Source organism: Podarcis muralis, chromosome 12 (genome assembly GCF_964188315.1).
Source record: "Podarcis muralis chromosome 12, rPodMur119.hap1.1, whole genome shotgun sequence".
Classification (NCBI taxonomy): domain Eukaryota; kingdom Metazoa; phylum Chordata; class Lepidosauria; order Squamata; family Lacertidae; genus Podarcis; species Podarcis muralis.
In genome coordinates this window covers 19,715,298-19,737,567 of record NC_135666.1, presented here as the reverse complement: position 1 = coordinate 19,737,567, position 22,270 = coordinate 19,715,298, and the positions used below count along the sequence as shown (strand labels likewise).

Genomic DNA, 22,270 nt, shown 5'->3' with positions numbered 1-22,270 from the left:
TAATCAGGCCTCATTGCCTGTCCTTTCAACTCAATTAATGCATTGGTAATTAGTTTCTTTTGGAACAGATCCTCTGGGACATATTTGGAAAACCAAATATGTTTGCATATCTTTATGTAATAGGTGCAGTGTATGTTTGTGGAATGGTAGAGCATATTCTAGAATGTTGCTGTATGGATATTTTGATAAGAAACCCAAATTGTGAATTTAAATGTCTAAACATATTTTGACATTGTAGGCAAATATTCAGACTCTTGAACAAGAGAAGAAAATGCTTGAAGAGAAACTACAGAAAGCCTTAGAGGTATTGCTTGCACAGTTTTGATGTTGTTAAAAGGTAAAGGTAAAGGACCCCTGACAGTTAATTTCAGTCGTGAATGACTCTGGGGTTGCAGCGCTCATCTCGCTTTACTGGCCGAGGGAGCTGACGTTTATCTGCAGACAGTTTTTCCGGGTCATATGGCCAGCATGACTAAGCAGCTTCTTGCAAAACCAGAGCAGCACATGGAAACGCTGTTTACCTTCCTGCCGGAGCGGTACCTATTTATCTACTTTAACGTGCTTTCGAACTGCTAGGTTGGCAGGAGCTGGGACCGAACAATGGGAGTTCACCCCGTCGCAGGGATTCGAACCGCCAACCTTCCGATCGACAAGTCAGTGGTTTATACCATAGCGCCACCCACGTTGATGTTGTTAAGAAACATTAAAAGGAGAAACAGTTACAAGTTGAGGTTTCATAAATTGTTACTAGAACTAGGGGTTGTTTTAAACCACCATGTGTATTCAACCTTCATGCCCACTCAACTGCTGTAGATTTCTCAGATCACAAAGCACAGTAGAAGGAATAAGTGAAATTGGTCTAGACTTTAGTCCTACAGCTTCATATTCCATTGTTTCTCATGCCCACAATAACAAGACCGGCAAACTGTCCTTGCTTGTCCACTTCCTTCCTGTCAATAGTGGTTAGCCACACTTCTCCCTAGCTATTTTGTGAGATTTTGCCTCCTCTCTCTTTGACTCTTTTCTTCAAAATGCTTCTACCTTTCCAATGCTCTGGTTTTCATTCCATTGTTTACTTTAGCCTTCAGTTTAGGCAACTGCTTATGCTGTACCCTTATGCTGTACCATTCTTTCAGTCATTCAGATTCCGGGCTTCCTGCTATTTAGCTTCCTTTTTGGTGAGACATTGAATCATTAAATTAGAAGGACTATCAAAGATAATGTAGCCCAACCTTATGAGAGTGTAGAAAATGCACTTCTACAGCATCTTCGAGACATGGATGGCACTGTGGTCTAAACCACTGAGCCCCTTGGACTTTCTGAAAGTTGGCGGTTTGAATCCGCACGACGGGGTGAGCTCTCGTTGCTCTGTCCCAGCTCCTGCCAATCTAGCAGTTCGAAAGCATACCAGTGCAAGTAGATAAATAGGTATTGCTGCGGCGGGAAGGTAAACTGTTTCTGTGCTCTCTGGCACTCGTCATGGTTCTCTGTGTGCCAGTAACAATTTAGTCATGCTAGCCACATGATCTGGAGAGCTGTCTGTGAACAAACGCCAGCTCTCTCAGTCCAAAAAGTGAAATGAGCGAGATGAGAGCCACATCCCATAGTCACCTTTGACTGGACTTAAATGTCCAGGGGTCCTTTACCTTTACAGCATCTTCTATAGGTAGCAGCTCACCCTCCACTTCAAAGCTAATGAAGAAGAATCCACCACTATCTATCGCAGTTTGTGTCACTGTTGAGCAGCCTGTACTATCAAGAGGTTCTTCCTAATGTTTAGTTTAAACTATTTTTATTTTTATTTGAATTTGTTTGATTCTTAGCCACTGGAGGAACAGAAAACAAATTGCTCCATTGTCTATGAGCTTCTTTCCAACCTTCAGACTGCTGTCTTCCCCAGCTGCTGCTATTCTTAATATTTGTGTGAGCTTTGTTACAGCCCCACAGAAACTCAACTGTTAACTATGCTGGCAGTTTGATTCCCTGAGCAGCTGGAATGTTTGTCAGCATTCTATGCTATTATGCCAATTTGTCCAATTGGTGTTAGAAACTTTATCTCTAGGCAAGTAGAATATAATACAGATAATATTGTTGCTTCTGAGCTGAAACTGTTTAAATAATAATAATAATAATAATAATAATAATAATAATAATAATAATAATAAATAATTTTATTTATATCCCGCCCTCCCCAGCCGAAGCCGGGCTCAGGGCGGCTAACAACACTAAAACAGTGCAACAAATTACTGTATTATGGTATTATTACTGTATTATGGTTTCATTTTTCTTTTAGTCTTGTCTGGGTTTCTCCAGATATTGTTGACTCTAGGACCCCCTCCTCACAAACTGTACATTTCACATTAAATAAATGTAAATGTTGTATTTATTTTTTTTAAATAGGAAGCTGAGATGGCTAAAGTTCATTTTGCTGAAGTACCTCCAACTATTCCAGATTGGCAGTTCCCTTATACAGAAATTGAAGATGAAAAAGATGTGCAGAAGAAAGGCAAAAAAGGAACAAAACCTAAAGGAACAGATGTACAAAAATTGGCTGTCAGTGCACCTGAAACAGGAAAAGCAGGAGAAACACTTCCAGCAAAAGATGTGAAACAGAAGAAAAAGGGGTCATTTATAGACATGGATAAAGCACTGAGCGAAGGTCAGGAAAAAGAACCTGAAAAAAGGATGGAAGAATCACGGAAAACAAAAGCAGGGAAATCAGAGGGAGTAAGTAATGCTTCCTATTTTGGTTACTAAAATATAGATAAATTTTGAATGAAGCATTAGTTACAAGTTTATACTCCTTCCTCTGATAACATTATGGCTATGTATTTTGAATATGAATGGCTAGGCATAACATTGGCAATATATGTATGCAGCATGCAGCTTGAGCCTTTTGTTAAGCAGAGGAAATAATAATGGAGGAGATAGGATACTGACTCACTGAAAATAAAATCAACCTGGTTTAGACCAGTGATCCATCTCTAGACCAATATCTTGACAATGGCCAAGTGGCCAGATGTAGGTATCCTACAAAATTATAACTGCATAGGATTTGAAGAACATCACTGCAATTCCTTTGTATTTACTTTAGGTATTTACATTTAGATAATGTTTTATTTGAACTCTATATTTTTATTTCTTTCAACAATTTATGTGCTGTTTAATTACAAAGTTCAAGAGAACCCATACAGTGAAACTAAAAATGAGTTAAAACTGTAAAATTAAAATTCAGTTACAAAACCTATTTGAATAATAGCCAGATGTTCAGCAGGGAAGGGGGCCTGGCTGACCTTAATTGGAAGGGAATTTCATAAAATTGGACACAGTACAGAATTCATGTCTCCTGGTGGTTATGACCAGTATGTCTGAGCCATGGGGGTCAACTAACAACATCTCCTCCAAATAGTTCAGTGATTGAGGAGAGTTGTATGATATCATGTGGTCCCTAAGCAAACATAGGAGCAGAACCTTTGTGATGCTCCTGTCTATGTGCTTGCACAGAACAGACCTTCCTGCCTTCTCTGTGGAGATTTTAAACAATAAATGCAAGCAGAAGAATTTCTTACTGTAAAACTGGCTCTTGTTTAGAAATAAATTTCTCCAGTCCAGAAAATGGTTAAAAAAGCTTAACTAACAGAACTTAGCTTCAAACATTACAAAAACAAGGAAAACATGTTGTCTCATACACAGACAAGCATATTCTGCTCCCAGTATAAAGTTTGTAGGCTTAATTTAGCAAAAATCCAATATTTGAGCTTTCCAGCCTATCTGCCTCAGGCTGTTTAGAACAAAGGGAATATAGATTTAACATGGAGGAATTTAGTCAATTGACATATATAAACATCTTGTAACCCAATGTCAGTCTCATGACTCCAGAAAAATAGAATAATAGAATTGTGGAGTTGGAAGGGACCTTGATAGTCATCTGTTGTTGTTGTTGTTTAGTCGTTTAGTCGTGTCCGACTCTTCGTGACCCCATGGATCAGAGCACGCCAGGCACCTCTGTCCTCCACTACCTCCTGCAGTTTGGTCAAACTCATGCTGGTAACCCCGAAAACACTAACCATCTCGTCCTCTGTCGCCCCCTTCTCCTTGTGCCCTCCATCTTTCCCAGCATCAGTGTCTTCTCCAGGGAGTCTTCTCTTCTCATGAGGTGGCCAAAGTACTGGAGCCTCAGCTTCACGATCTGTCCTTCCAGTGAGCACTCAGGGCTGATTTCCTTAAGAATGGATGCATTTGATCTTCTTGCAGTCCATGGGACTCTCAAGAGTCTTCTCCAGCACCATAATTCAAAAGCATCAATTCTTCGGCGATCAGCCTTCATTATGGTCCAGCTCTCACTTCCATACATCACTACTGGGAAAACCATGGCTTTAACTATACGGACCTTTGTTGGCAAGGTGACGTCTCTACTTCTCAAGATGCTGTCTAGGCCTGTCATTGCCCTTCTCCCAAGAAGCAGGCGTCTTTTAATTTCGTGGCTGCTGTCACCATCTGCAGTGATCATGGAGCCCAAGAAAGTAAAATCTCTCACTGCCTCCATTTCTTCCCCTTCTATTTGCCAGGAGGTGATGGGACCAGTGGCCATGATCTTCATTTTTTTGATGTTGAGCTTCAGACCATATTTTGCGCTCTCTCCTTTCACCCTCATTAAAAGGTTCTTTAATTCCTCCTCACTTTCTGCCATCAAGGTTGTGTCATCTGCATATCTGAGGTTGTTGATATTTCTACCGGCAATCTTAATTCCAGTTTGGGATTCATCCAGCCCAGCCTTTCGCATGATGTATTCTTCATATAAATTAAATAAGCAGGGAGACAAAATACAGCCTTGTCGTACTCCTTTCCCAATTTTGAACCAATCAGTTGTTCCATATCCAGTATTAACTGTAGCTTCTTGTCCCACATAGAGATTTCTCAGGAGACAGATGAGGTGATCAGGCACTCCCATTTCTTTAAGAACTTGCCATAGTTTGCTGTGGTCGACACAGTCAAAGGCTTTTACATAGTCAATGAAGCAGAAGTAGATGTCTGTCAGGGGCTCAGGAGCAGAGGCGCAAGGGAGAGAGGAAATGGAGAGCGAAGGGGAAGAATCTGAGGGCAGCGGAGGGCAGAATGACAGTGACCCGAGAGATTCCATGAGCCTCTCCAGTGAATCAGAAGATTCCCAGAAGGGGGCGCCGATGGCCAGGGCAAGGGGTGTCCCAGGGGGGACACACCAGAAGCAGGGGGCCAGCAGAGACTCCCAGAGCAGTAGCTGGAAATCAGGGCCAGCTTCCCCACCGGAGCGTAGTGGGGGGGAAGAGTCTCATAGGTCAGAGTCAGCGTCTCCCCCGGCAAGCAGCGACAGGAGCAGTATAACGGTCAGAAGGAAGGTGGCAGGCTGGGCGCGCGCGCCAAGTTCAAATGTACAGGCGCGCGGGACAGCAGAAAGCCTGGATTGGGAACCAGGTCCTAAAGCCTGCTGGAGGGAGGGGGAAGACTCGGGGAAGTCAGCGTCAGAAGAGTCCAGAAAGGGGAAAACCCCGGCGGACAGGCGGACCCAGAGGAAAAGGGAGCAGAGGAAGAGGTGGAGCAAGGCTAGGGTCTTAAACTGGTGTCTGGGGGGAGGAGACTCAGACGGAGCTTCGACGGTCTAGGGTTTCAGACGTAGGGCTGCGTGCCACGGCTGTCAAACCAATAATGAACTTCAATAAAGACTTTTGTATATAAAGAAGAACTGGCGTTGGTCCTTTGTGAGCTGGGACCAGGGGCAGCTCTGACAATGTCTTTCTGGAACTCTCTAGCTTTCTCCATAATCCAGCGCATGTTTGCAATTTGGTCTCTGGTTCCTCTGCCTCTTCTAAATCCAGCTTGCACTTCTGGGAGTTCTCGATCCACATACTGCTTGAGCCTTCCTTGTAGAATTTTAAGCATAACCTTGCTAGCGTGTGAAATGAGTGCAATTGTGTGGTAGTTGGAGCATTCTTTGGCACTGCCCTTCTTTGGGATTGGGATGTAGACTGATCTTCTCCAATCTTCTGGCCACTGCTGAGGTTTCCAAATTTGCTGGCATATTGAGTGTAGCACCTTAACAGCATCATCTTTTAAAAGTTTAAATAGTTCAGCTGGAATACCATCACTTCCACTGTCCTTGTTATTTGCAGTGCTTTCTAAGGCCCATTTGACTTCACTTTCCAGGATGTCTGGCTCAAGGTCAGCAACCACACTACCTGGGGTGTACGAGACATCCATATCTTTCTGGTATAATTCCTCTGTGTATTCTTGCCACCTCTTCTTGATGTCTTCTGCTTCTGTTAGGTCCTTACCACTTTTGCCCTTTATTATTGTAATCTTTGTACGAAATGTTCCTTTCATATCTCCAATTTTCTTGAACAGATCTCTGGTTCTTCCCATTCTGTTGTTTTCCTCTATTTGTTTGCATTGCTCGTTTAAGAAGGCCTTCTTGTCTCTCCTTGCTATTCTTTGGAAATCTGCATTCAATTTCCTGTATCTTTCACTATCTCCCTCGCATTTTGCTTGCCTTCTCTCCCCCGCTATTTGTAAGGCCTCATTGGACAGCCACTTTGCTTTCTTGCATTTCCTTTTCATTGGGATGATTTTCGTTGCTGTCTCCTGTACAATGTTACGAGCCTCCATCCATAGTTCTTCAGGCATTCTGTCCACCAAATCTAAATCCTTAAACCTGTTCCTCACTTCCACCGTGTATTCATAAGGGATTTGACTTAGATTGTATCTTACCGGCCCTGTGGTTTTTCCTACTTTCTTCAGTTTAAGCTTGAATTTTGCTATAAGAAGCTGATGATCTGAGCCACAGTCAGCTTCAGGTCTTGTTTTTGCTGACTGTATAGAGCTTCTCCATCTTTGGCTGCAGAGAATATAATCAATCTGATTTCGATGCTGCCCATCTGGTGATGTCCATGTGTAGAGTCGTCTCTTGTGTTGTTGGAAAAGCGTGTTTGTGATGACCAGCTTGTTCTCTTGACAGAACTCTACTAGCCTTTGCCCTGCTTCATTTTGCTCTCCAAGGCCAAACTTGCCAGTTGTTCCTTTTATCTCTTGCCTCCCTACTTTAGCATTCCAATCCCCTATAATGAGAAGAACATCCTTCTTTGGTGTCACTTCTATAAGGTGTTGTAAGTCTTCATAGAATTCGTCAATTTCAGTTTCTTCAGCACCAGTAGTTGGTGCATAAACTTGGATTACTGTGATGTTAAAAGGTCTGCCTTGGATTCGTATCGAGATCATTCTATCATTTTTGAGATTGCATCCCAGTACAGCTTTCGCCACTCTTTTGTTGACTATGAGAGCCACTCCATTTCTTTTACGGGTTTCTTGCCCACAGTAGTAGATGTGATGGTCATCCAAACTGAATTCGCCCATTCCCGTCCATTTTAGTTCACTGATGCCCAGGATGTCAATATTTATTCTTGCCATCTCATTTTTGACCACCTCCAACTTACCCAGGTTCATGGTTCTTACATTCCAGGTTCCTATGCAATATTTTTCTTTACAGCATTGGACTTTCCTTTCGCTTCCAGGCATATCCGCAACTGAGCGTCCTTTCGGCTTTGGCCCAGCCGCTTCATCAGCTCTGGATCTACTTATACTTGCCCCCCGCTCTTCCCCAGTAGCATGTTGGATGCCTTCCAACCTGAGGGGCTCATCTTCCAGTGTCATAACTTTTATATGCCTGTTGTCTTTGTCCATGGAGTTTTCTTGGCAAGGATACTGGAGTGGCTTGCCGGTTCCTCCTCCAGGTGGATCACGTTTGGTCAAAACTCTCCACTATGACCTGTTCATCTTGTGTGCCCTGCTCGGCGTAGTTCATAGCTTCTCTGAGTTCTTCAAGCCCCTTCGCCATGGCAAGGCAGTGATCCATGAAGGGGGATAGTCATCTAGTCCCCTACAATGCAGGAAAGATTACCACACTCTTGTAATGGAAATTTACAGCTATCCTCCACTTCAGTCCCCATGGAAAAACACTGGCTTCCCTTCCCAGTTAACTTCAATACTAATACATTCATTCAGCATTTTTATGTAACATTATATATCTTAACTCTCTGAACTCTCCCACTGTCCCTCCTGTTAAACAGCAGCAACTCAGCTGCTTGGAAGTCAGGTCAGCCCTGCTGCCACTACTGGTAGGCTGAGCCAGGGATAACAATAGGCAGAGCTCTGCAAGACTCTAATCAGATGCAGATGCAAGTAAGCCCTGTTGAATGTAGTAGACATATTTCTGTGTAATATGCATTGGATTGTATTAGTAGTGCAATAGGACTTGGTCCAAAGAATATATATTTGATTACAGCATTAGGATTCCCTTCTGTTTTTACTCTCCTTCACCTTTAACATCAGCCTGACATACGGAAATTAAACAGGTAAAGCCCTTTGTAGCATGGCAGTGAGGAAAGCAGTCTCCAGCTTCAGATTCTGCTCGTATAGTTAGAGGGGAGGACTTAGAAATGCATAGGATTGCAGCTTTCATTAATTTTTTTGTCTGCCTAACAGGCAACTGCAAAACTCAGAGGAGCAGAGCCTTTTTTTTTTTTAAAAAAAAGTTGGCAATCCTGCTGATTGTAGTTGAGAAAGATGCTCAGATAATATATTTGCAAATTGCAGGTGTCAAATAGAGTTACCATGTTTTCTTCTCAGAGGTATCATGAGCTGCAAGAGAGACCAATGATCAACAGATGTAGCTTTCCCAGGAACTGAGATTCGACAAAATTTTGTAGCCTGCTTCACTCCAGGCACTGAAATAAAGATGCCCTAAATTTTTCAGCTGGCACAAATCAGTTACGCCTCACTCCATGCCATTTCATAGTAGGCAAACCTCAACATTAGATATGGCATGTGAACATCAGGCCCCTCTCTCAAAGTGCAGCCCCCATTTCACAGCAGCCAAAGCTAACTGTAGTTAAAATACACAAACAGTGCACATCAAGAAAGAAAAAGAAAAAGTAACACATCATTTTATACCTGCCAAAGCTCTCAGACCCCCATCGTGTGCAAGTCAAGCAACATTTTTTAAAAAAAGAAATAGTAACTGGGATTTATTTATTTACAGTACACATGTCTACTCAGACTCCCCCCCGCCCCCGTTGAATTAAATAGGATTTACTCCCAAGGAAGTCCATATAGGACTGCAGCCTATATGGGAGTAGGGAGAGAATTGAAGTATATACAGTGCTATCTTGGTTCACGAACATAATCCGTTCTGGAAGTCCATTCAACTACTGAAATGTTCAAAAACCAAGGCACAGCTTCCGATTGGCGCAGACACCCTGGAAACAATAGCCAACAGCTGCATCGGACGTATGGCTTCCAAAAAACGCTTGAAAACTGGAACACTTACTTCTGGGTTTTTGGCGCTTGGGAGCCAAAATGTTTGAGTACCAAGGCGTTAGAGAACCAAGGTTCCACTGTACTCCTCGTAGCACTGAGCTGGAAACATATTACATTCATTTTGCTCAACAGATAATCAGCATGCTATTTTTCAGAATTCAGAATTCTTTTCTAAATATATGATGCAATACCAACCTAAATCTTCCTGTTGTATGAGTGTTTCTTCATGGTTGTAAATAAGTGAGATTTCAGGCATGATACTTACAATAAAAAGCAGTATGTTTGCTGGGAGCAGGGCCACAGTGAGTAGATCTACCTCTTGGCACCCATGAGTACTGTGTGAAGGCTTCCTCCCTGTAGGTGTTTGTGCTGTGTATGTGGGTGCCAGGAGCTACTTGGCGGGCATAGTGTAGGGGTCTGGCTACTTGACACACTCCTCACTCATGTATTAGATGCTGAATAGGGCTATAATTTCCATTCCATTTGTTCTACAGTTCTGTATAGTCTTACATAATTTTGTCTCCATAGGCTGATTCCAAAAGTGCGAAATCCAAAGATTCTGCAGAAATAAGAAAACGACGTCAAACAACAAAAGGGTAGGCATACTTGAAAGTTTATATCTTATTGGTAAGATAATGCAGTGCAGTGCTGGAACTTTATATACTGCTTGGCTGTAAAAACAAACAAACCTCAAAGCAGTTCACAAAAGGGATACAACAATCTTTACATAGGGCCATTTGTTAATACACATTCATGAGTATGCTTAACATATGACTGTTACAAAATTAGTGGGATTGCATGATTGGGAAGCTTTGATTTCTGTCTTTCCAGAGTAGCATTACAAAAACAGTTATAAACAGTGACTTTGACTACAAGCCACTGTAAAATAAAAATGTGATTCCCCTCCCCAGTCATATTTTAAAAAATTTATAGCTTGCTGCTTTCTAACATGCTTTTTGTCCCATGCTAAGAAAATGTAATACATTAAGAGATGTGAAATTGTGGTGCATACATACTATTTTGTTTTGCTTTGCTGTTACGGTGCACAATTACACTTTTTAGCTGCTACTGAAATTTTAGATACTCTTGATGGCTAAGATATAGGCATTAGGGATAGATGAATCTGTCAGTTTCAGTTTCTCTTGGTTTCTCACTTTTCCAATCTTAAGTTTAGTTAGTTCAACATTTCCACTTCAGATTATTTATTTATTATTAATTAATTAATTAATTAATTAATTAAAGACCCTCATGAAAATTCACCAGCAATTTAATGTGCATTTCTCATTCACAAATTTGTGGGTTATTTTCACTAGCATATGCATTTGTGTGCACATTCCATCCTTATACACACATATATTGGTTTTCCAGTGGCACAGTGGTTCAGTGTGTCTGGCAGTTAACCAGAAGGTTGGTGGTTTGAGCCCTACCAGGGATTGCTGTGGGCAGGCTTCCTGCATTGCAGTGGATTGAACCAGATGACTTTCAAGGTCCCTTCCAACTCTATAGTTAAATATTTTGCATATTTTACTAAATATTTTTAATATAGGAATGTATAAAAATAACCTTTCATTGAATAATTGAATAATCTTGTAGCACCAAATGTATTATGGTATGAGCTTTTGTGGGCTCAAGCCCACTTTGTCAGAAGCATGAAGTGATATATTAGTTGGCAAGTATGTAAAGGAGCTACTCTCACATAGCTATGCTATCATTCACAATGTGATTTGAAAGACCTTTAAATTAATAGAAAAACTTCTATTGAGAAGAACAGACTTTAGCTCACAGCAAGGTTTTCTGGTCATGGGCAGCCCATCCTATTTTGCTGCCTGAGGTGAAAGAGGAAGGTGCTGTCACCCGGCTGAAGCTTCACTTACTGGGGTTGTGCAGTTGCAGCTTCTGTGTTCCAGTGAGATCTTGTGAGGAGTCTGTGAGATCTTGGGAGAACATAAGAGCCACAGTTGCTTCTCCTTACTTCTCCACTAGCAGCAGTGGGGGGTAGGCAGCAGGCAGGGCACCCCACTGCCATGGAATAAGTGAGAAACAGCAGCGATGGCAGCAAGATCTCATGAGAGCTGCACAAGATCTTGTCAGAAGCTGCAGCTTCTCTTGATTTTTGGGCAGGGGTGGGTGGGATTCCTTCCTCCTAAGGCAGTTGCGGCAGTCCACCTCAAGAGTAGGCTGGCCCTGCATCTGCTGTTCATCTATGATCCCATTCTTGTTTTGAAGAATATGACAGAAATCAAAGAAACTTTATATTGGAGGGTAGTATATATGTAGGTTAAGCATGAAATATCAGAAAAATCACAAAACACAACAGGAATACATTGAATTGCAATTGGGTATAACAGAGACAATCCAGATATAGCAGCAGTTAAAAATATATATTAAATCTTGATATGAAAATATAACCTAAAATTGTCATTTAAAACCTTAGTCATTTGAAATATTTGCTAATGGTAATAATATTTTAAATTTCTGCTTATAAAGTTTTAGAATCTCCTTCCTTGACAGTTTTCACAGAAATTTTAAACAGGTTTTTGCAATGAATCCTATCCTTCCTCTCAAATCATTCTGCATGTACTCAGAATGAACCTTCGCTAAGACTGGATCACTTGGTCACTTGGGTTTCTTATTGGCCTAAAATAAACGTGTGTATGGAATCCAGAGTGGTAGAGCAGATGTTTTACATGCAGAAGGTTCCAAGTTCAATCCCATCTTCAGCTGGAGTTTGGGATGTTCCTTGCTTTAAATCCTGAAGAGCCAGTCTTTCCAGTCAGTGTAGACCATACTGAGGTGAATGGATCAATGGCCTGACTCAGTATAAGGCAGCTTCCTATGTTCCCCTTTCACACCTCCCAAGTTTAGTGGTTCACTAACTCTGATTCAGCTATATTTATGACAGCTATACTGGTGAGCAATATAAATGAAATCTCTCTGTAGTAAAGATTTATTCCAATATTACAGCCTCCAGTACAGATTACTCATATTTTTTCTGAAGCATTTTTTTTCTGGCAGCGTACCTGCCCTGAGAACTACTATTCTTTTACTTTAACTTCATCCTATAGAAAGCCTGACACAGTTATTGCACATCATTGTAGTTGTGTGCTCCGAAGCGTGTTGTATTCCTTCCTGGACTGCTTTTGTGTCTATTTCATGTCATTACCTTAAAAGGCAAATTCTATGACAGCTAATATATATAAGGCAAAAACCAAAATATCTCTTCATATATTTTGCTAGCAGCCTGCTGATTCTTTGTCTTTGCCCTGAACTCTGCTTGTAACTGCTAATTATCATAAATTTATTTTATAAAATTTATACGCTGCTTGATTGTTTAAAAACCCTCAAGCAGTTTTCCTGATTTTTTTCTGATTTGTGTACTTTGTGCAGTTCCAAATATGAGAATACACTAACACATATAACAGGTGAAACCTTCTATTTGGAAGTAAGGAGGCACCAGCTCTCCTCCCTTGCACCCATGGAATGAATGCCTTGGGAGCTCAGGGAGATGGCATAATTGCACTTATGATACTCATTGGGGTTCTATTTTTCTGCCATGCTGTTTAACACCTATATGAAATTACTGAGGCAGGTAGTCTGAATATTTGAATTGTGATGCTGTCAGTATGTTACCCATAACCAGCTCTTGTTCTCAGTTGCATATGAACCCAGGGTTAGATCAGGGGAAATAAGCTGAAGTTCAATGCTATTAAGATGGAAGCTCAATTTTGGAGGCTTCAGGACAGGCAAAGGAAATATTTTCACACAGTGCATAACTGTGGAATTTGCATCTACTGGAGGTAGTGATGTCCACCAACTTGCATTGCTTTAAAAGAAAATTAGATAAATCAATGAAAGATAAGACTGTTATTCGCTGCCAGCCACAATTGCTGTGTTATACCTCTGTGGTTGGAGGCAGCATTCTTCTGAATACCAGTTGCTGGAAACTAAATGAGAGGAGAATGCTTTTGCACTCAGGTCCCGCTGCAGGCTTCCCAGAGGCATCAAGTTGGCCATTATGAGAACAGCATCCTGCTGAACTAGATGGGCCATTGGCCTGGTTATGCAGGCTCTTACTATGTTCTTAGTTACTGTTGGTAGATGTTTCAATGGTTCTGAGAAGTGGTGTTGATCATTTCTGTTGCAGTTAGTGAACAGATTTATAGCTCAGGCCCAAGGTATAAATCTGTCCAGTATTTAAGATTAGATATCCAGAGAGAGAGAATTATTTAAGTAATGCTATTCTGTTTTAGGAATACCATCCTGAGAAAGTTGGGATACTTTGAATATTATTGTTTCAATACAAAGTTTCCATTACATTTATCAAGCCTTTAACTGAGTTTTAGTAGAGTCCTTGCTGCTCTGTTTTCAGCAATTGATTTTATTGTGATTTTATTATGTGATTTCTTTCTGATTTCAGTCTCCTACTTGTGACTGTTGTTTCTGTATGTGTGTTTTAATGTGCCCACCATTTAAAAAAAAGTAGTATTAAATTTTTTGTTCTTTCGATTATCTATTGCTTTGGAAAGTATTAGTGGAAAAGCAACTTATAAACATGTAAAAAAAATAGTTATCACAGCTATCACAGTTCAAGGACACATTCCAGCCAGTCAAAAGCAGTTGAGGAGAGCCTGGAGTAAGGCCACTGAGAAGTGTGGCCTAGAAGAAGGCATGATCTCAGGAAAGTCCTGAAGATCAGGTAGAAAGGCTTGGAGGGCTGCATTTTAGCCCCTGGGCCTAAGGTTCCTAGCCCCTGATGTTCAGCTTACTACTTACAAAGATAAAAAAGGATGAAGTCAATCTGAACTACAAAACAGTGAGATAAAGGAAAGAGTCAAATATTCAGTTATCATATTTACAGGGTTAATTTTCCTTATGCATATGAGGTAAACCTGTGCTGCTACTATGAATAATAAGATTAATGTATGGCACACATACAGTGTTACCATTTCCAGAGAGGAAGCCATGCCGGTCTGTGGAAGTAAAAATCCACCCTTTAATTTATCATGGTATAAACTGTTGAGGACTACAGCTCAGCTCATCAGGTGCATGCCTGTTATCCTGAGTTATCAGTATTATTACACATAGGATTCTTTTTGGAAGGTGGAGGGTTTGCAAACAGTGCTTATCCAAATCTACTGTCAGTTTTAACACAATTTTTAGGAATTATAAATACGTAACTGTTAAAGAGCACTGACAGAATTTTTTATTAAAATTAATCCCGGGTTGCTCTTTAGGTCTTAAAAGAATTCCTGAAAATCTTTGAAGAATCCTTCCCCCAATTCCATGAGGAGTGAAATAAAACCAAAACAAGGATGCTGGGTCTTGCTGCTGAATAAATAAGACGGTTTGAGCTTCAATATGTTCTGCAATCTTATTAAACTTCAAGGAAAAACACCAATAGAAAAGTTTTGATGTCCACCTTAGCCACTTGTCCTTTAGTCTTCGTCTGTTAGTTCATTCATACGTATTGGCCACATTCCTCAAATTTAAGTGCCCCAAATGGCTTATGTAACTCCAATACAGAATAACAAAAGTCAGATGTAAAGCATTTAGCATGATTGTGAAGACAAAAGGTAGTGCTTTTTTCTGGGCGGACACAGGGGGACGCATACCCCTAAACATTTTATGAATCTGAGTTTTGCCTCATTGAGGTGTAGTATTTCAATATGTGTAGGAAAATGAGAGTACCCCTAAACATTTTTTAGGAAAAAAGCACTGCAAAAGGGTAACAGAAAATGAATTCCAAGTTAACCATGGGTCTGATCTTGAGTGGCGCCCAGGACCTGCTGTGAGATGTAAGTGTCATTGAGCCAATTGGGACCAGTGACTAAAATGCTATTAAATTAAATATACCTATACAGTCAAGAAAATCCAACATGGTCAGGCTGATTTCAAAGGAGGAAACTTCCCCCAGATAAGATTTGTAAAAAGGAAGCTGAGAGGAAAAGTCAAGAGGGTCAAATCACTGCAATGACACTGCAGATCAGTCAAGGTACCACGAGGGCCAATAAGATGCCAGCATGAATATTGAGCAGAGTCAAAGAAGCTATTGTAGACAAGAAGGATTCTTTCCAAAAGTGGAAGTGTTGTCCAAATGAAGACAACAAAAAGGAACACAAACTTTGACAAGTTTGTAAGCGAGAGTAAGGGATGCTAAAAATGAATTTGAGGAACACTTTGCTCAAAACATTAAGACCAACAATAAGTTCTTTAAATATATTGGTAGCAGGAAACCATCTAGGTAGGTGCTTGGGCCTTTGGATGACCAGGGAGTCATAGGTGTGCAAAAGGAGGATAAGTAGATTGTGAACAATTGAATGAATTTGTGTCATCTGTCTTAATGACAGAAGATATAGGCAGATCTCAGTGCCTGAACTAACTTTTGTGGGAGGTGAGCCTGGGGAAATTAAGGCAGATAGTGGTAATGAGAGATGAAGTTTTGGGCATAATAGACAATGTGAGTAATATTATTATTTTTTTGTAGAGTCAGCAGCCATCCTCTATCCATCCATCCACTTTTGGTGAATTCTCTCAGATGTTTTACAGTATTGGGCAACTTCTGCTCTGGCAATCACAAGTTACAGTAGTACTTAGTCTAGGCCTCAGATCCAAGACTGGTGAACTGGACTACTTGATCTCAAAGGATGACATTGATATAGTGGACATTACAGAAACCTGGTGGAATGGAGAGAACAAATGGGACATATTTTTTTCTGGATATAAACTCTATAGGAGAGAGGGAAATACATACTGAAGGTGGTGTATCTCTGTATGTCAAAGAGCATTGAGTCCAGCAAGATAAAAATCCCCAAAGGGGCAGACTCCTGCACAGAATTTTGTGTGTAGTGGAACTGGGCACATGAAGACTTCAGTGCTAGGAATGTGCTATTGTTCCCCTCATCCAAATGCTCAGGGAGATATTGAGATGAGGAATCAAATCAAGGAAGCATTGTAAAGAGTAAATGTTGTAGTTATGGGTGACTTCAACTACCCTCACATAGACTGGCTACATATGTGTTCCATTCATGACAAAAAGGTAGAATTTCTAGATACCATAAATGACTGTGTCCTAGAAAAGTCATGGAAACAACCAGAGGGGTTATTGACCCTGGACCCGGGTCAAAGACCCAGTTTGGCACCCCATCTGGATGTGTGTTTGCGTACATACACATACAAACAAACACCTCAACAAATTAAGGTCAAAAAAGTAGACAATATATTATTTGAATGCAAAGGAATCCTAAGAAGTATTATGACTTTATGACCAAAGGGAAAATGAGCATCCCTTCCAGTAAAAGCAAATTGTGCAGCAATTGTTTATTTGAGTTCAGGTTTTGAATTGGATTTATTTGGCCACAGGATCATTAAAACACTGCATTTCCATAAGATCAGCCAAGACCCTCTGGTTTCCTTTTAAAATGCTTCTCTCTCTCTCTTTGAGGCTTTTTGTCACCCACCCCTCTTCTTGGTTCTGAGCAAACCCTTTCAATGAGTTTTGACGTGTAAATTTACTCCCAAATAAGCTTTAACAGGGACGTGGGTAGCGTTGTGGGTTAAACCACAGAGCCTAGGGCTTGCTGATCAGAAGGTCGGCGGTTCGAATCTTTGCGACAGGGTGAGCTCCCATTGTTTGGTCCCAGCTCCTGCCAACCTAGCAGTTCGAAAGCACGTCAAAGTGCAAGTAGATAAATAGGTACCGCTCCGGTGGGAAGGTAAACGGCATTTCCATGCGCTGCTCTGGTTCTCCAGAAGCGGCTTAGTCATGCTGGCCACATGACCCGGAAACTGTACACCAGCTCCCTCGCCAATAAAGCGAGATGAGCGCCACAACCCCAGAGTCGTCCACAACTGGACCTAATGGTCAGGGGTCCCTTTACCTTTACGCTTTAACAAGATTCCTTTCAAATTTATTTTTATTTGATTACTCATTTTAGGAAATGATAATTTTGTAGTCATTTTAGGTTCCATGTATAGTGAAGAAATGCTTTTTGTGAGTCTAAAGTAGAAAGTGCCCTTCCATTACAATCCTAATGCAGAGCTTGTCAGGGAAATGCCTCAGGCACGAAAAATGCTCACATACTCCTTACTTTCCTATATGTAGATCATGTATAGTCTGTAAAATGACTCATCTTTAGCTATTTAAACTCATTAAAAGTTCTGAAGGAGTCATAGAATCATAGAATTGTAGAGTTGGAAGGGACCTCAAGAGTCATCTAGTCTAACTGTTTCTCTTCCTCAGCTTCTTGCCCCTCCCTCCAACCCTCCAGAATTTCTTTCTCACACAGTAGCAAACCCACAGAGGATCCTATTTAATCCAAGTTCCTAAGGCTGCTTGAAGTGTAGCAAGACCAGCACCTGGAACACTAATGCTCTGTACAGTGGTTCCTCGCAAGACGAAAATAATCTGTTCCGCGAGTCTCTTCGTTTAGCGGTTTTTTCGTCTTGCGAAGCAACCCTATTAGCGGATTAGCGCTATTAGCGGCTTAGCGGCTTAGCGGCTATTAAAGGCTTAGCGGCTTAGCGGCTAAAAGGCTATTAGCAGCTTAGCGGCGGCTTAGAAAAAAGGGGGGGGGGAGCGAAAAAAATCGCAAGACTTGCAAGACGTTTTCGTCTTGCGAAGCAAGCCCATAGGGAAATTCATCTTGTGAAGCAACTCAAAAACGGAAAACCCTTTCGTCTAGCGGGTTTTTCGTCTTGCGAGGCATTCGTCTTGCGGGGCACCACTGTATTCTGACTTTTGAGTATTTGTTGTAAACTGCTTTGGGCATAGCTCACTGTGACAAGGTGGCATCTAAATAAACTCAGTCAATGAGAGGTAGAGTTGATATGAAATGGCAAACTGGAGAAACGGTAGTACCCAAAATGTGTATTAGATGCATATAAACATGAGTTCCTATTGTCCAGTGGTAATTGCCAGAATCCAGCTTTGGCATTTAGAGTGGGGAAGTATTTTGTTCCTGCTACATTTTTAAAAAATGTGCTGTCTAATTGGGAGGGAGAAATGTTCCCATCTAATGTACTTTTAAAGCTGATTTGGCTCCAGACATAACCCAAGTGATGCATCTTCCTTCTCTATTAGTACATAAATAATGAACTGCTTTTGAGGGATTTTCTACTTTTTCAATTATTTTTCAAAACTCCAGCCATTTGAATTTTTGCCTAAATATCTATAAAGAAACTTTGCAAGGGATTCCACTGCTTTATTTGGCTTTATTACTTACATTTTATACCCTCTGTCTACCTTGCATATACTTTCAAAGAAATCAAGCTATTTTGTATGAATGTGCGGACCTTTTGCCTTGCTTACTAGATCCAGTCTTTTAGTTTACTCCAGAGCATGCCACATTTATGGTCCTAGAACTGACTCTGTGTTTTCCTATGGTATCACAAACAGAATGATACCGGCTTCATTTTAGGATATAATCTCCAACTCACAGACATCTCTGTGTGGGATTGTTACCCCATTGTAAGCCTCATTTTTAAATAACCACGCCAGTTAAAAAGATAATAAACAATTTTGCTCAAAGATCACATTTACCTGAGTTCAAGTATCCAATTTGTATTGCACCACAGTTTCACCGTAACATTCTCTGTGACATAGCTGAGAGAGCTGAGTGGAGAGACAAACATCACTGGAATAAATACTGTTGTTGTGAACTGAATCACTTTCATTAAATGAAAGAAATGACCACCAATTATATATATTTTGTGAGTGGGGAGGTGCCTGCACATTTATTTATTATACATCTGTTAAAACAAAGAACATTGTTAGCTCTTCAGCTTATTCTTTCACAATATACAACTCTGTGTCCTTGTTCTCACATCGCAATAAGCCAAGTCTTGGCTTAGCATGAATGTGAAAATGTGTAGGCTGCAAGAAAGGAATTGGCAGCCACTTTGCTACACCCTGGTCTTTTTTGCTACCACACTGCACTGAGCTGAAGTAAGGTTTGGCTTGGCCTGACATTCATACTTGAGCTTGTAGTTAAGCTCTTTCTGTCCAGACTAACCACCAGATGTAACCAAGGTTTGTTGTTGGTTACAACTAATGGTTGGTCTGGACAGAGCTGAACCATGAGCCTTTGTTTGGATGACTGGTTAAGCGAAATCTTGGCTTAGCTTGGCATGCCAGCAAAAAAGGACTGTGGAGGAGAAGAATGGCAGCAAACTCTTTTCCAGGACACTGCACATTCACTCAAAGGCAAGGTTTGTTTTAGCATGATATGTGGACCAGGCCTGTAGTTGACATATAAAGACATACAAGTTTACTGGTTCCATTTAACTTTATTTGGGTGGCGGCAGAGGGTAATAAGTAACAGCTGTTTTTAAGCTTTCTTAGCTGACAATCCCTATGTTTTAAATCTTAAAGTGCGGAGAAAAAAACATATGGCAGTCCTGTTTCAGAATCCTCACCATCGCCTCCAATTGAAGAAAAGCAGTTGCCTGCTTTAACAAAAGTTGTGGAAGAAACTGTGTCAGGAACCTTAGATAAGTCTCCTGAGGAACTGCTTCCACCTGACTTAAAAAAAAGAAAAACCACCTCTCCTGAACTTACTGTCCCAGAAGAGACAAAAGGTTTGCCCACCAGTGAGCAGGAAGCTTCATCGCTTCTTTCAGAAATCGAAATGGAAGATGCAGCTCAACCTAAGACAATTATGAGAGATACTAAAAGGATATCAGCAGCTATCAGTCCAGAACAGGTACAAACAGCTGCTACTACAGCAAATGAGAAGAATACTTGATGTCAAAGAGGACGTGGTGTAGTATTATTTACTGAAATAATTTAATATAGTTGGCTATATTCATATATTGGTAAAAATAGCTATATATGACCAGCAGATACTGTTATTATGTACATAAAATATTAGAATATAAACAATACAGAAACAAATGAGAATATTACATGTTATCATTTCAGAATGCCTGTGTACTAATGGAATGTTAATACATTCATGTTTATTATTTGATAATTGAAACAACGGTAAGATCTTAAATCTGTGAAATACCGATGACTGATTAGAAATTATAGAAAAACGTTCATATCACCAGACATTAAAACACATAATGAAAAGTGCACATGAATTGGTGAGTGTTGAGTAAATTAGCAATGAGACACTAATAGTCCAGTCCAAACCCAAGATTCTCCAGGATTAGAGAGTTTGGATCTGGGTCTGCTGGGACTATGCTGGAGTTAGGTTCCTCACTCCAGCTCAGCCAGGACTCAGTTGATGTAAGTTATGTTGGTGTAAGTCCCCCAAAAGTCGTGGGACATGCAAACAAAGACTTACAGCTATTGCAAATTCCTCTCAACTTGCATATGTGACCTGGTAACCTGTTGAAATGACATTGGCAAAAAGGGGACGTCAAATTCTTCCATAGAATTCACTGGAGGGGGCCCAATCTCCAAAACTCACCCCAACACTCACCTACTGGTTACACCCAAACTTAGGTTTGCCATACATTGAAGAGCAAAAAAGAGGACAGCCCGAGCCACTGCCAGCCCAAGCTGGGGAAAGAGGCATGTGGGGGCGCCCACACACCTTTCCCAGCTCAGACTGGCAATGGCCATGATGTGCAGAGCAGCCTGCACCCAAGCCACCCAAGCCAGAGCTAACCTCCCCCCAAAAAAACTTGAACATTTTCTTTTAAATGTAAAAATCTGCTGGATGGGCATGTTGGCCTCCTCCAAAAAGAGTACAGGTTTTTCTGGACGCATGGCAACCCTACCCAAACTGAGAGTGCTCTCAGAAATAGATGTAACAACAATCCCTTCTTCTCATAAAATTAACATATCTCAGAGGCATTCCAAGAAAGTAGAAAAATGGGATGTTTTCTCCTTTCTATTTTCCCCCATTGTTTTCCATAGGCTTCCACTTTACAAAAAGAAATCCCACAAACGTACATGGATTCTTCAGGACTTGAAGGTAATTCTTCTCTTCTGTAATTAAAAATAATAATGGTTAAGGCATGCAATAACATTGTATCGGGAATTTTTGGAGAACAGGAGAATTTGTGTAGAAAAAAATATTTTGGTACAGACATTCCTAAATAAGTTTTTATAAAGTTTAATTTATATAGGACATTTTATACCACCCATCATAGTATATATCCCAGGATGGTATATAGCTGTGCTACAGCTCAAACCTAGGCATGTTTACTCAGAGATAAATTCTACTGTGCTAGTTCCAGTGTAAACAGGATCTTAGTGTTTCATTTGTTATTCCATTTAGAATTTTGTAACTTTATACAAGTGGTGCCTGAATTTATTTTCCTGTCCTCTTCCTTCCTCTGCAGTCATGACTTTTAGATCATGTGTACATTTACAGACTACTTATACTGCAGCTCCTATATAAATCACTCAGGGAATCTTTTTAGCTGAAGAGTGGGATAAAATAATGCTTTTTTTTTTAAACCCTTTTAAATGAGATTCTGCAGGACAATGGAACTTCTCCCCTCCTTCATTTGCACCCTCTTCAAATCTGCTCTGGAGGTTAGGAGAACCCCCAGAACAGTGTGGGAGGAGAGGGGAGATAATACTTCCAGGCACGCTATGTTGAATACAATCCCTTATGTTTCTGATGCATGGATAACACTGTTTTATTAGAAACTGTAACTGTTCCTGCCCTGTAGAGACATAATATTGCCAATATTTCTCCTTGCCCTTACATACACAACAACAAAACCCCTTTGTTTTACTTTATAGAGGGTGGAACTAAGAATTTGATTAATAAAAAAATGGATCAGCTTGCAAACAATTTGGCAGAGCTGGAAGGAGTTCCTGAAGCAGAAACTTTAGCCAAACTTTTGCTAGAGCCTAGCAAAGGCATGGGTAAGTACATTCAGATTCCTGAGAATTTAAGGGTACAGGATGTGCTTGTACAGATTCAGGCTGTAGATTCAGTCTTGTAGACATCGCTGGAGGTCT

At 40.7% G+C, this 22,270-nt stretch overlaps 1 protein-coding gene across 9 annotated transcripts in view; it reads left to right on the top strand.

Moving 5' to 3' along the window:
- Nucleotides 1–22,270, top strand: part of CCDC7 (coiled-coil domain containing 7) — a 164,459-nt gene that overhangs the window by 23,862 nt on the left and 118,327 nt on the right. For all 9 annotated transcript variants that reach the window (XM_077936777.1, XM_077936780.1, XM_077936778.1 and 6 more), the window contains exons 16-21: nucleotides 239–304; nucleotides 2,401–2,727; nucleotides 9,874–9,941; nucleotides 19,715–20,045; nucleotides 21,212–21,269; nucleotides 22,049–22,174. In XM_077936777.1, coding sequence (XP_077792903.1) covers nucleotides 239–304; nucleotides 2,401–2,727; nucleotides 9,874–9,941; nucleotides 19,715–20,045; nucleotides 21,212–21,269; nucleotides 22,049–22,174 — 976 coding nt within the window. The remainder of the gene's footprint in view (nucleotides 1–238; nucleotides 305–2,400; nucleotides 2,728–9,873; nucleotides 9,942–19,714; nucleotides 20,046–21,211; nucleotides 21,270–22,048; nucleotides 22,175–22,270) is intronic.